Source organism: Sarcophilus harrisii, chromosome 1, assembly GCF_902635505.1.
Source record: "Sarcophilus harrisii chromosome 1, mSarHar1.11, whole genome shotgun sequence".
In the NCBI taxonomy this organism is placed as follows: domain Eukaryota; kingdom Metazoa; phylum Chordata; class Mammalia; order Dasyuromorphia; family Dasyuridae; genus Sarcophilus; species Sarcophilus harrisii.
Genome location: NC_045426.1, coordinates 49,605,066 through 49,620,219, shown reverse-complemented (window position 1 = coordinate 49,620,219; position 15,154 = coordinate 49,605,066). Strand labels below are relative to the sequence as shown.

The 15,154-nt window shown below is 40.8% G+C and overlaps 1 protein-coding gene across 5 annotated transcripts in view; it reads right to left on the bottom strand.

Moving 5' to 3' along the window:
* Positions 1–14,478, bottom strand: part of MTMR14 (myotubularin related protein 14) — a 40,295-nt gene extending 25,817 nt beyond the window's left edge. For 3 of the 5 annotated variants that reach the window (XM_031954606.1, XM_031954624.1, XM_031954612.1), the window contains exons 1-5: positions 14,085–14,478; positions 12,277–12,425; positions 9,719–9,827; positions 2,993–3,068; positions 2,596–2,656 (exon numbers count right to left, since the gene is read on the bottom strand). In XM_031954606.1, coding sequence (XP_031810466.1) covers positions 2,596–2,656; positions 2,993–3,068; positions 9,719–9,827; positions 12,277–12,425; positions 14,085–14,264 — 575 coding nt within the window. In that variant the 5' untranslated portion in view covers positions 14,265–14,478. The remainder of the gene's footprint in view (positions 1–2,595; positions 2,657–2,992; positions 3,069–9,718; positions 9,828–12,276; positions 12,426–14,084) is intronic. The other 2 variants (XM_031954620.1, XM_031954634.1) reach the window with 1 other exon arrangement.
* Between the last annotated feature and the right edge of the window lie 676 nt (positions 14,479–15,154).

The window sequence follows — 15,154 nt, the reverse complement described above, 5'->3', positions numbered from 1 at the left end:
TCCTTAAGCTTCTCTAAAGCTTCAGAGAAGTTTGTGCTTATATTTATTGTTATTATCCCTTTATTATCCCTTTGATTCACCACAAAGTTGGGCAATTCAGAAAAGATGGAGTCACTACTAAATGTCCTTTTCACCACACCCACTGTTCCTTCTTTCCTCTTACCTAAATACTGCTCAGGAAGAGTGTGAGAGACATCAAGATCAGGCTTGGACCTAAGGATCTGAGATATTCACCATCCCCAAATACAATTGAGACTGATAGGTTTGTAGGGAGGCCATTAAGTACATGAGAATACAACTCCACCGGGGACAAGAGGAACTTAAGAAAGGGCACGTATTAGGAAGTCTGAGACACAATATGATAATGGAAACACTGAAACACACCAAACCCCTATACTCCCAGCACCACTATTTCCTAGACCCAAACATTCACCCCATTGCCCCCATTTCATAAAATCAGAAGGCAAGACTACGTTAAATCTTTATTCTTTTGCAACTCCAAAATAGAAAAATGAGGCTAGGAGTGATTTGCCCAAGTTGACAGAACAAAAAAGCTCAAACAAGACAATGGGGAAGTGCTCTTGGAAGCTGGAAGGTGCAGAAGAAGTTTAAGCCGTTAAAGACTTCTCAGAACTTTGAATGTAAAAATGTTCTCAGGTTGCTTCCCTTCTAAGGTTCTGATAAAGGCCTCATTTCCAAAACATGTAGAATTTACTCAAATTTATAAGAAATCAAGCCATTCTCCAACTGATTAATGATCAAAGGAAATGAACAATTTTCAGAAGAAATCTAAACTATTTGTGCTCATATAGGTGCTCCAAATCACTATTGATCAGAGAAATGCAAATTAAGAGAACTCCAAAATATCACTACACACGTATCAGATTGGCTAAAATGACAGGAAACAATAACAATCGATGTTGGAGGGATATAGGAAAACTGGAACACCGATACATTGTTGGTGGTATGGTGAACAGACCCAATAATTCTGGAGAGCAATTTGCTCAAAAAATTAATCAAACTGTACATGCCCTTTGACCCAGCAGTACTACTACCGGGATTTTATCCCAAAGAGATCTTAAAGGAGGGAAAGGGACCCGTATATGTGCAAAAATGTTTATGGCAGCCCTTGTGTAGTGGCAAGAAACTGGCAAATGAATGGATGCACATCAATTGGAGAATGGCTGAATAAGTTATGGTATATGAATATTATTGTTCTGTAAGAAAACCAGCAGGAAGATTTCAGAGAAGCAAAGAGACAAATGAACTGATGTTGAGTAAAATGAGCAGAACCAGGAGATTATAACAAGACTATACAACAATCAATTCTGATGAACATGGCTCTGTTCAACAGTGAGAGGATTCAAACCAGTTCTACTTGTTCAGTGATGAAGAGAGTCATCTACACCCAGAGAAAGGACTGTGGGAACTGTGGACCACAACATAGCAATTTTCACTATTTGTTGTTTGGTTGCATTTTATTTTGTTTTGTTTTTTCTTCTTTCTTGATTTTTCTTATGCAACAAGATAAACTATATAAATATGTACATATATATTGGATTTAACATTTATTTTAACATATCTAACATATATTGGACTGCCTGCCAGCTAGGGGAGGGAGTGGAGGAAAGAGGGGATAACTTGGAACAAAAGGTTTTGCAAGGGTCAATGTTGAAAAGTTACCTATGCATGTTTTGTAAATAAAAAGCTTTATTAAAAAAAAAAAGAACTGACTTCTTAGAGCATAGATAGGCTTACCCATGCAGGGCAGAAATATGGGGGAGTTCTAGAGTCTCTGTATAAGGGTAGTCTCTCCCAAAGCTCCAGGCAGAAATCTATTGCTCCCCAGATGCCAGAAGGTTACTGAAGTGCTTAACATGTTCACAATCTTGTTTTACTACAACAGTTGTACTTCCCCCCCCCCCCAAATAAGGAATACTTCTCCCTCATCCCATCCCACCCTATCTTTTGAAGTTTATTTTCTTTGATAGCCTTTCAAATAACTTAAAATTCTTCCTAGAAAAAAAAATAAAAAAAATAGAAAAAAATTTTTTTTAACATTCAGAAAACACCTCAATTTTTCTCTTCTTTCCCCTTCACTCATACCACTAAAGTAGGGCAATGAAATAAAAGAATAAAGTCAGCTTTCTATACTATTCTATCAGATAGGATTTTTTCCCCCAATAGACTATATAAAAATCCATGTTTGAGAGTAAAAGGATTTATGGATGAGAATCAATGAATCTACTTTTAAGAACTGCCATTTATTCGAGGTGGGCAGACATAGGAAAAGAAAAGCTTCATGTGAATTTGTGTTCACTTGAAAAGAATCTTTCCCTGATTGTGAACTCAAACAATTTTTTATTTTTTTTGCTTTTATGCCCTCATCATAGTCTAACAAATTCTAGCTGTATATTTATCTTCTCTACTAATCAAACAAGGTCTTCGTGGGTAGGAACCTTGTTTCAGTTCAGTGTGGTCCTTCAGCCCACTTCCCATAATGCCTAGCTCAATGTCCTGCACATGGGCACTCAGTCTTGAAACAGTGCAAAGTCAATTAATCCCTCCCCCAATTATTCTCAACTCAATACTGACCGAAGTGTACAGTCATCCTCTGTGATATCTTCTGAATCTGCCCAAGCATCATCTGAGCCCCCTGTCAGAGAAATCAGTCAGAATCAGGGTACTATTGACAAAGATATAGATGTTTGGTCGCTGTTCTCACAGAAGTGGCACCGATTGCCACAAAATTGTGGCTCCACACCAAGATAAACATTTACCAAGCACTTTCCAGGGCAATATCCACTTTAGCTCAAGACAATTCTTAAGATATTTCCTATATGCTCATTATCTACTGACTCCATTCCTGATGGGGATGCCTTATTCTTCCTTTTCCTCTTATCCCATTCTCATACTAGAAAAAGCAGATAGGGCAAGATGGGAATTTTAGAATTCATATTCTCATTCAGGGAGATTTTTGTTGAGCACTCACCTGAGAAGATATAGTTGTACCCAGTGCGTCCATATAACTCCCCCCATCCAGCCAGGGTTGCTGATCTGCAAATATGCTGAAAGAGAAATAGCATTTTCAGAGCTAAAGATTCATCCGAAAAACACAAGGCTAAGGTAATTGGGAAGGGTAGTATAGATATACCTCCCAAATACAAAAATCAATAAAGGATGACCAACAAGGATATATAATTCAGAATAGAGAACACTTACGAATCAAAACATATGGACAATCTTTCTTTTTAAAATATGAAATTTAAGTCCCACAAACAAACACAGGGACATACATGGGAGCCCAAGAAAAAGCACACAACTGGGGGGGGGGGAAAGAATCGAATCTATGAATTTTGTGACAATCCACAGAATACTGGTTTCTGTGAATTTGTTTTGTTTTGCTTTGATTTATGCATATGGATTTGTTGCTGTAATCATTGCTTTTAATGACCTGGTTTCAATCAAGATGTACATTCTCAACATTTCAGAACTGGAAAAGACCTTGTTTGGTCAATACATGCTTTCCCCTCAAAAGTGGTTATATATTCCTATTCTTTAAGGAAAGGGAGTTTGTTACCTCCAACCACAGTTCATTTCATCTAGGGGCAGTTCTCATCCTTTCAAATTTTACCATATTCCAACCTCAGATCTCTCTCTGCTATTTCTACTTAAGACAGCTCATCATATTTTTGAAAACATTTGTTTCCAAGGATGCTTTCTTCTGCACATTACTTCAACTGATCCTCTAGTGGCTTGAGGCCATTCCTAATTCTGGTTGCATATTTCCAGGTACTCTTTAGTAACAATGATCTTTTAACATGTGGTCTCCAAAAGGGAACATATTTCATCTGTGACCCGACAGGAATAGAACGACCATCTTCTTAGTCTTGGAACCTATGCACCTCTAAGATCACATTAGTTATTCTGGCTACCATATTGAACTGCTTGATAATCAACAACTGGTTGGTTGTAGTCCTTCGATCTTGATAAAGATGACAACAATATGTTGGGGCGGGGGGGGGGGGGGGGAAATGTCAAGATGTAGTATCCGGCTGGCTGATCAAATCAATGAGCTAGGAAGGCTCTACTAAGGTCGGGCAAAAATATTTAGTATATACATTTGGAATGGAGATGGATCTAAATCTTTGCATCTCACATTTCTTTTGAGCTAATAAATTCTGTTTTGCTTACAAAGCATCTGATGTAAGTATAATAGTATTTTAGTCACAAAAATCCAATTTCATCTTCAAACCCCATCTCTCAAAGTCTTTCGGAGAAAAATGTTGTCTAGTCACATTCCCCATCTTATAAATGCAAAGTTTTTTTTTTGGTAAATGTCAAGACATAAATTTATTACTATTAAACTTGGACCTTACTAGATTTGGTTCCATATTACAACCAGTCGAGACTGTTTTGGACTTGGACTTGACTCTGTCAACAATCTGTTACCTAGCCATCCCTTTTATATCACCTGCAACTCTGGCAAGCATACCATCTATGCTTCTATTCAAGCTGTTAACATTAAACAGCAAAGGGTCAAAAGAGTCCTAGAGATTTACCTGATATTGCCACCTTTTAAGTTCACATTGAATCAATGTGAACTTTTAGAGGTTGGTGTTTTATGAAACCATCTAATTGTACTGTCATGCATCCTATATATCACCATGTTGTTCCATAAAAACAATCTAGGAGACTATCAAATATTTTGTTAAAGGTAAAATGTAGTCATAACATTTCCCTTATCAATCTGTCTAAAGAACTTGTCAAAAAAAAAAAAAAAGCAAAAAGCAAAAAGTTGATCTGGTATAACCTGTTGTTGAAGCCATGCTTGTGGATCACCATTTTCTTTTTTAGATATTCACTAACCATCCCTTAGAAGAAGTTCTATTCAGAAAGGAACTTGAAATCGTGCTAAGTAATTAGATATCCACACATTTTGACACAAGAGATTTCACTGTTGGTCATACCCCCCCACCCCAAAAAAAAAGTCTAAGATAGAAATGTTCTATGTACACTAAAACATTCATAGCAACATTCTCTATAGTAACAAAGCACTGAAAAAGAATAGATGTCCAGATTTAAGAGCATGATACAGTTCTGGACTTGGAAGTTATGAATAGCCAGGTTTAAATCTTACTTCAGATAAAGGCAAGCCATTTATCTTTAGTGCCTCAATTGTATGAATATTTTTTTACTGTGCAGTAAGGAAGACTATAAATAAAAAGCCTGACCGAGGAAAATAAGCAGAATCAGGAAAACTACACAATAATAATGCAAATGTAAATTTAAAAAATGGCATGTACAATTATAATAAACAATTTCAGAGAAAAGTTGAAAAAAAAATTGCCTCTTCTTCCCTTCCCCCCCCCCAAAGTGGGAGATACTACATATACTTTCACAACAGATGGATATGTTGGCTTTGCTGAACTATCTAACTTCTCTGGCTCCAAGTAAGCTAGGGGAAGGAGAAGGAAGAAGATATATACGGATGGGAATGCAACATAAGATTTTTTTTTTTAAGTTCTAGAATTTCTCCAGGTAATTACAGTAAAACACTATGCCTAAAATTTCTAATCCCATTCCCTTCCCCCCCATTTAGTCTGACATTTTTCCATCTCTAATTGTGCAAGACAACTTTCATTTTCCATGATCTTTTAGGGATTGCTAACAGCTGTTCAGCAATCTCACCTTCCAGTTCTTTTAGTACCTAAGAAACACAGCTCCTCTGGCTGAAGCAATTTGAAATAATGAAGGGCAACTAAAGTTGCTGAGCAAAACCCTCAAATATGAATTTTTTTTTTTTTTAAAACAGTCACTTGGCCCCTCCCCATCCCTCCAATAAATAAAGCAGGAGCAGGGTGCACTTCAGCCCTTTTTACACAAGGAGGCAGCACACGATAGCAGAAAGTATCTAGGATGACTCCAGCAAAAAAAAAAAAAAAAAAAAAAAAAAAAAAAAAAAAAAAAAGATTTTAGTTTCAATTCTACCACTAAAATTCTATTTTCTATAATCCAGTTTCCTTAGCTGTGGTTTACGATCCCACACAGGTCTTGTAATTGAATGTAGGGGTTGTGAATTTATGATCAAAAACATTTGATTCGCATACCTATTTTATATACCTATATGAGTGTCAAGTAAGTTTCTTGATAGAAAACTGGTTACAAGTGGAAAAATTTAAGAAGCCCTGGTCTACAGAAGCCTTTCCTAAACTCCCAATTCTAGAGCCTTCTGTCTTTTAATTATTTTCCATTTTTCCATATATAATGTATATACATAGTTGTTTGCATATTGTTCCTGGATGATTCTGTCTTTTGTCTCTTTCTGAGGATCAGCACCTGGCCCAAAAAAAGGAGCTTTCCTGCTTACTGACCAAGAAGTTGGCTTCTCACAAGATCTTGGTTTACCAGTGACCATCAACATCCAAATTAAGCCGTTTTCCTTTCCTTACCTTCCAACTTCTTACAGCATATGACCTCAAGACCTATTCCTTAAAGAGCAAACCTTCCAACTCTTGACTTCCTTATTCACCAAGGGTGAGAGCAGTTCAGATCCGAGTTAGCATCTCTGCAGCATCCTTCACCTGTACTCTATGCAAGCTCTGCCTAAAGAGTTCCAGTGCAAGAGCAACAATAACAAATCCCAATCCAAAAAGCACTCTCACCATGGCCCAGGGTGGAGAGGGGTTAACACTTATTTCCCAGCTATAAATGGGGAAAACAAAGCAAAGATGAGATGGCTCAGCTGACATTCATCACATCAAAGTGCCCCTGACCTCAATATATATTCTTTTCCAGTTGCAGAAAGTAGAAATGTCTATGTGAAGAGGAGTTTGAGTCTATCTATGATAATTCGCTAATACTCGAAGAAACCTCAGAAGTCATCTGGTTAGAGTCCTTCGTTGTCCATAGGGGTATCAAAGACAAAGAATGTGTTCTTGACAGAAGCAAGCTGCAACATTTTTTTCTACAAAGCAAATTCTTTATCCTCATTAATTCCCATAACAAAGTCAGGTTTGCACCTATGTAAAAATAAGTTCTCTTCTCCTGGCACATGAATGAAAAAGATATGATCTAAAGCATATAGGATATTGGAAAACAAGTAGAATAATGCCTCCAGGAAACCATTTCGTATCTCATAGTTCAAATCAGAATTTCTTCCGAACACCTCACCAGCCCTGGTATGAATAAGCAATTTCTCAAAAACCTCTAGATTCTAGAATAGTTCTCCCTTCTAACAAAGGGGGAAGAGGGGAGAAAGTGCCTGGTGCTGACATGCAATACCATTCTTTGGTAGCAATGGGCATTACTTCTTAACAAGCCCTCTGAACTGATAATTCCTTAAATTTAAAATTGACAGGTCTGTAATAGCAATTATTTCCTTATTTTTATTAGTGCTTTCACTTTAATATTCAATACAATTAACTTAAAATAAGGAGTGCCTGAGAAACAAAAGGGTAAAAAGTTCAGTCTTGAAGTGAGATGACTCCTTTGCTACCCCTCTCCTTCTTCCCCTCCCCCTGTTCATTATGTTCCAATAGTGTCCAAATCTTTTCCCTCCTTCCAGATCAGGGGTTTAGATCTTGCAGTCTGGTGAAACCTAAGCTTTAGTCTGAAGTACCTCTTCTCAAACCAAGATTTTAAAATACAGTTACCAAAATGTTTAAAAAAAAAATCAAATTCACATAAATAGGGCAGTTTTCAGACTAATCAAAGAGTTATAATCACGACTAAATGTTCTAAATCATTACTGATTAGAGAAAATGAAAATTAAAATAATTCTGAGTTATCATCAACATAACAGATTGACTAATCTGACAAAAGAAGTGTTAAATCTTGGAAGACACATGGGAAAATTAAAATACTAAAGCACAGTTAGTATTGCTCTGAAGAACAATTTGGAACTATACCCAAAGAGCTATCAGACTGTGCATACCACCATTACTGCGTCCGTATCCCAAAAAGATCATAAAAAAGGGAAAAGGGCCCTTTTGTACAAAAAATGTACAAATTGTAGTGATGGCAAAGAATTGTAAAGTGAGGGGATGTTTACCAATTGGGGAATGGCTGAATAAATTTTGCATAAGGTTGTGATGGAATACTATTGTGCTATAAGAAGTGATGAGCAGGGAGCTTTCAGAAAAAGTTGTAAAGTCATGAACAGATGCAAAGTGAAATAAATAAAACCAGGAGAACATTATACATAGTAAAAACAATATTGTACGATGATCTGTGAATAACTTAGCTAATTCTCAGCAATATAATGATTCAAAATTCTGAGGGACTCATGATGAATGGTGCAGCCATCTCCAAAGAAAGAAGTAGTGAACCTGAATGCAGATTGAAGATACTTAAAAAAAAAAAATTCTTGAGGGTTTTTTGTTCTTTTTTCTTTCACAGCATAACTTGTATGAAAATGTGTTTTACATGACTAGACTATTTATGTCAAATTGCCTTCTCAAGGGGAAGAAAGGAAAGGAAGGAAAGAACATGTAACTCCTAAGTTTGAAAAAAGTATTAAAGTTGTTTTTATATGTAATTGAAAAAATATTAAATTTAACAAAAAAAAATTAAATTCAGACTCTGGGTAAAGAATCTGTGTTCTATATATACTCTTTTCATAAAGTCACGTACTCTTTATGGCTTTGCCTGTTACAACTATGCAGAAGACTGCCAAGTCTATTTCAGATGCTGGGCTCTAGTTGCTATTTCCACCTGTCTGATTACTCAACTTTTAATGTACCAGCATCCCCTACTCCCATCACCTAACATTAGATATATTCAAAGCTGAATTTATTTTCCCCTAGTTAAATTAGCTTCCCTTTCCAGACTACCCCACTTTTCTATTCTTCTAGACTTAAAAAAAAATCTTGTGATTATCTGCATATAAAAGAATGAGTCCAGCAGCGTCCTGCTATTTCTTCTCTGCAGTCTCTCGTATTTCCCCCTGACTACCCTAACCAAGTCATTCATATCTAGATTATTCTACCAATCTAAACTTGTTTTTAGCTTCTTCCAATTTATCCTGTAAATCATTACTAGAATAATTTTTTCTAAAAATAGTTAAGTCACTTTCCCAATTAAGAACCCTACAAAGACTCCCTACCAAGTCCAAAATTTTTACCCAGCTTTTATTTTTTTATTTCCTGCAAAGGCCTATATCTTTCAATATGCTTAACAGGTATCTTCTCCCACAAATCCAACTGGTCATCATGCTCTCCTCTACAGGTCACAATCCCTCCTATTGGATCTTACCTTCTGAATTCTGCTCATGCTACTACTCCCCACACCAAGAGCATCCCCTTCTTTAAATACTCAAATCTATTTGGCTCAATCCCTTCTGAACTCCTTTAATCAAAGAATCATTTATTTGTAAATAGATTAGCACTGTGTTGGGCACTGAAATACCTGTTCCTTCTCCACTCCATCAGGGCTACCTAATTTAACCATCTGGCTTACCTAATTGGCCTAATATTAATCTCTAAATATCTAAGTACAGACATATCATTATCCTGGAAGATGTGGGAACAATGACCTGCAGGAATGCCACAGGAGCCTAGTTATGTTCCTACTGTGTTCCCAGATAAACCATACTCCATTCTCCAATTGAAAAATGGTCAAAGGATATGAACAGACAATTCTCAGATGAAGAAATTGAAACTATTTCTAGTCATATGAAAAGATGCTCCAAGTCATTATTTAACCAGATAAACCATACCTTGCCCTTGTAGAGGATGACTGGGCAGACAAAGCGCCCGCGGCACCGGGCCATCTTGCTTCGGTTGACAAGGTCCTGCAGTTTGCTCACCTGCACAGTGCTTTCAAACCTGCTCAACAGAAAGGGGGTATAGTCAGTACTCTGACCATGCTCGGGTCACTTGGCTGCATTATGAACTTTCAAGTACCCTAGGGAATAAAGAGGGATGTGTAGAAGGAGAGGAACTGCCTCATAGCATTTTAAAACTTTCTAAATGATAATATTTCTCAGAATCTAGCAACAGACTGGCTCAAATCAAAAAGGGAAAAAAAAAAAAAAAAGGAATTGAACCCAAAGAAATGGAAGGAAGGGATGGGGGTAGAGAAGTTACCAGGAAGCTGTTCTGTATTTGTAGGCTTTGGCTTGATGGCTAAGTTGCTAAGTTTAATAATGGTACCCCTTGACACCTAGAAACTAGTTTCAATATCAAATAAAAGCAGAACACATTCTCAAATACCACTTCCCCAAAACAAAGGCTTGCTTTCATACATTTTCAAAATCACTAGCCAGTAAATATACTGCACAAACAGCCATTTCTCACTTCCAGTAATAGGTGGTGGCCAAGGAGAAGTTATACTTTTGATTTCTTTTCTTGTCCCCATCAAAAAAAAAAAATTTATAAGAGGAAGCCGAATCCTTTTCCCCCTTTTCTACTATATAGAACACTCAAAGTATTTATTAAGTCTATGTGCCAGGGACTGAGAATACAATGAATAAAAATTTCTAGTTGTGAGAAATGCGTATTTTTAAACAAATTAGGTGAGCTAGAGAAAGAGGGAGGGATATAATTATGATGCTTTTAATCACTTACAGATGTTATGGGTTCAGGGAAAGTTATAAGTTTTACTAATTTTTCCTCAATCGTTTTAATAGGTTTTAACTTTTACCCAAGAAAATCTCAGACCACCCAGGACCCAAGTCAATGTAAATTCTTATTCCAATATATGAGCTACTTTATTAAAAAGACCAAACAACAACAACAACAAAAAAAAAACTGAAGAAAAACCGAGTCACTCCTCAATTTCCTCATTTAGGACTACTTTCCTTCACTTAGAAGTGGATAAAAATAGTTTACTTTTTTTATTAAATAAGTCAGCCAAAAACTTTCTTCTGAAAAAACTGTCATAAAAATATGTTTAAGAACTTAATAGGCTCTATTGCTACTCAGTTTTCAAACTCTGTATTTGTTTCTTCTCCCCAAGATTTCCATTTACTGGGGAATATAGCATTGAATCTTCCCCATGCTGTATCTCCTGTTGTCCAGGCCTCTACCTGAATAGATTTGGTCTTCTTCCCTCAACTCTGCTAATGTTTAGGATTAGTTATTTGTCTCCATATTGCAAGCAATGGCATAATCCCCCTTCCTAAACAGCTCCTAAAATTGAGTTAGGGCCTACTTAGTTTAGTCTGAAGAAAATCCAGCAACAAGATCAAAGTCAGACTTGTTTAAGAAACAAATTATACTACTTTGTTTTTACATGCAGTCTCTTCCCCTAATTTCCCCTTCAAGGGCAACACCCACTCTCACTGCCATGTCAAGTACCTTATTATATGATATCATAAAAACTAACTTTACAAGCTTTTCAGGTATAAAGTTTTTAACCCAGAAACCCTACCTCTACTTTCAGTAATATGGACAGAGTAGCACCTATAGGCTTCAACAACTCCACCCTGTATGTTGGGTTAGGGCAACAAAAGGCAAAGCTAAATCTTGGTTAGAAAGTTGAATTGGGTCAAATGCCTAACACTGCTTTTTCTTGGAAATAATCTAGTAACTGTAGGCCTCCAAAAGAAGCTACCTTTTCCAAACAGGTTAAGGTTGAGCAGGTTGAGAGAATACTACTAATGTTGCTATTATCTTCAACTTTTAGTTGAAGATAATATCTTATGTTTTTAATATAAGGAAGGCCCTTCTTTAGGTAAGGAGATTGGAATTTAAATTTATAGCCCCCCCCCAAGGGGAAATAGAAAGGTTCCCCCCAGAAATAATTAAATTTGATCCTATAAGAGAAGGCATTTGGAATATTGAATAACAGAACTGACTTGGCACAGCCCTCATTGCCTCATCAATAATTTTTCCTTTTCCTGATCACTCTTATGACTATAAACCTTCTTCTGTTCCTCAAAGAGCCATGAGTTCATGGGGACTTTATCAAGCCTCTGTAAGCTCCAATTCAGTAAAAAGACTCCTATCTGTCCCCAAATGGTGAATTGAGGCTAGGGGTTTCTCCATTAAACATGATGACTTTATGAAGTCAATTTGTTTTAGTCACAATTGATTTTTTCCCCTTTAATCAGCTTAAGCCCCAATAGTGGACTGGGGATAAAAGGGGGAAAAAATAAACTTGACAACTACATAAATTCTACTCCCGAAGCATTTTAATAATAAAACCAATGCAGTGAAAGCACTCCATAACTCCGTGAAGGTGCTAACCTATAATAAACTGTCAGATGCAGGCAGCACCAGCCTCAAAGCTGAATCATAGAAAGCACCTTATCTGTAATCAGTAGCCACTTACGTGTCTTTCTCCTTCTCAGAGCTCTCATACTCCAAGAACACAATGTACCGGGGATAGTGGCCACAGATTTCTCCATTCAAATTCTGGATCACACTGTAACAGTAATCCCGGCCAAACAACTCTAGACATCTCTTCTCAATTCGTTCAACCTGAAAAGAAATTAAAACCTAACTAAACATACAGTAGTGTTTTTACTGGGCACACAGCTGAAGCTACTGGGAAGAATCTATCCCTATTAAGACATCAACGGGTTTACCTGGAATAAACTTTTGCTTGTCAACATTCCCCTGGGTCCCCCCTTTAGCTTATCATATCGGTCCCAATCCCGATTACTGGCCCTAGATTTTTCAGCTAGGCTCCTGGGTAGTGATACTTAGTCCGGAAGAACCCACCGGGCAGCAGTATAAGCACAGAGTTCTTAATCACCTCTGGCCTAATAATCGGGAGGGAAAGCAAAACTCTGAGTTATTTTGTCTACAAGCTAGACAAAGGCTCTCCAAAAACAGCTATCAGAGACCTCAAGGAAAGACAACTGTTTCTGATTCAAACAGGTGTCAAAACAGTAACAGCAAAAGCTGTGACCCGAGGATAGCTTAATTGGGAGGGTAAGTCACAACCTTTCCCAGCAATAAAAGCCAAAAGGAATAATATTTGTACTGGGCTTTGGAAGAAAGCATGGAGGACTACCTAAAAGTTATCATTAATAGCGATATCTACAGCAAACACTTACAGCTGAAACTTCTGCAAGTAGTCAAAACTCAGAAGCTCTGTGGCAGTGAAACGGATCCTCTAAAAACTAAATACCAGAGGAAACAGACTACAACGAAGTTATCCCTAATAGTAGGATCCACGGCAAACACCAATGGCTGAAACTTCTGCAAGCAGATGGAGCTCAGATGCTCTGTGGCCCTAAACCAGATCCTCTATGAACGAAATAGATGCACAGAAGCCGAGGTAACAGAACAGCGAATTCACTTGGGACGTTTTTGAAAGGCAGAGGAGTGCAGAACGCCCTGCCCGAGTGAGGCCTTGGGCTGAATAGCCTGCAGCCCCGAAACGGCAGGTTCGGGCAGGAACAGAAAACAGACAGACCTTGCTGACCCAGGCCGGAGGCTGTCCGTCCCGCGCCCAGGAGCGCTCACTGAAGGCGTCCTGCTGCGCCGGGCTCCCCCGTGCAGTCTGACCGGCCACAGGCACTGCGCCGGGGATGTAAAAGCGGCCTCTGCCCCGGAGCCCGGATACCCTGCCCCCAAAAGCACGAACCAACGCGGACAGAGACAGGGCAAACAGGTCCGGAGAAACAAGGTTTTACTGGCACCCAGCGAGGGCCCTGGCGGATTACGGAGCGTCTCCGGGGGCCTGGCCTGAAGCGAGACGCCCGGGAAATGCGGAGAGAAAGCGCAGGATGGTCGCTGCCCGCAGCGGGCTGCCGCTCTCGGAGGGCCCGCCGGCCCAAGAACCCGACGCGGGCGCCCCGGAGCACGCACGAGCTTCCGACAGGGGGGACGGCGCGCGAGCGACTTGGGGAACCCCTGCCGACTCTCCCGGAGCTAGGCTGGGGGCGCGGGGAGAGGGGTCTTTAAAAAGCGGCTCGTGTTCAGCTCCGCCGGAGCTCGCAGCTCTAAGACAAGATCAGTGCCTGCCCGTGGGGAGCGGACAGTCTAGGGGCCCCCGAAAGGGGCCAGACGGAAGGGAAAGCCCCGACCCGACGCTCGAGGGGAAACAAAGACTAGCCGCTCTCCCCGGAGGCAGGAAGGGGAAGGGGAACCGAGCCCGGGGCCCCGAAGGCCTCCCTCCCCGGCCCGTACCTTGGCGTTGCCCGCGCCGCTGCCGCCGTCCTTGGCCCGATACTGGGTCCGGGAGAACTCCTCCAGCAGCTCGGCCAGCCCCGGCTCCTGCGGCGGCGACGACGAGGACGACGACGAGGAAGCGGAGGAAGAGCCGGACGAGGGCGACGAGGAGGCGGCGGCGGCCCGAGCGCCGGCCATGCCCCTAGCTCGCGTCCACCTCAGCGCGCCGCGCACCAGCCCATGCCGCCGGGCCGCCTGCCCGCCCGCCCGGCCCAACCCAACCCGCGCTCCGGACCCTCACCGGAACCGACCCAGCCCCGCCTTCGCTCCCCGCCAGACGCGGCCAGCGCAGCCACAGCCTGGAACGGCTCACACTTCCGCCGACGCCCACACCGGATGTTTACTCCCGCCCTGACCAATTGGCGTCCCTAATATGCGCCCCGCCCCGGTCGTGGCCCGTCCCCCCGCCTCCGCCCCCGTCCCTGACCCCGCCCCCGCCGTGGGAGAAACCACGTGTGGAGAGTTAAGGGGAGCGGCGGCAGGCCGATTTCCACGTGCTGGGTGAGTTGGGCGAAACCATTGGCGCCGCTTCGGGCGGGAAGAGGAGGAGTCGGGGGAGAGGCGCTCCTTACGATAACGGTTGCCACCTGGGGAAGCTGGGGCCTCGGGGCGGCGGTCCGGGCCCAGGAGCACAAACACCAGGCCTGCGAGTCCCCCGCGCAGGCAACCCACCTTTTTTTTTTTTTATTTTTTTTATTTTTTTAATTTCATTTATTTTTTAACATTCATTTTAAATCTTGAGTTCCAGATTTTCTCTTCCCCTCCAGCCCTCTCTAACCCGTAGAAGCGACAAACAATAGGATCTGTAGCGTTCTTCTTCTCTAAAACATGACCGTTCTCGGGGAGCTTCTGGAGGCGGCCTCCAGGGCCGCCCGCTGTTAAAGTCCGGTCCTTTATTGTCTCTTCCAAATCGCCCCCTGCCGCTCCCTCCTCTGCTCTCCGAAGCTTCCTTCTCCATCTGCCCGAAGTCTCTAGTGCTCGTCCTTCTGTATGCTTCTGGAGGGACACACCCCAAGGCTGAGTCCTCC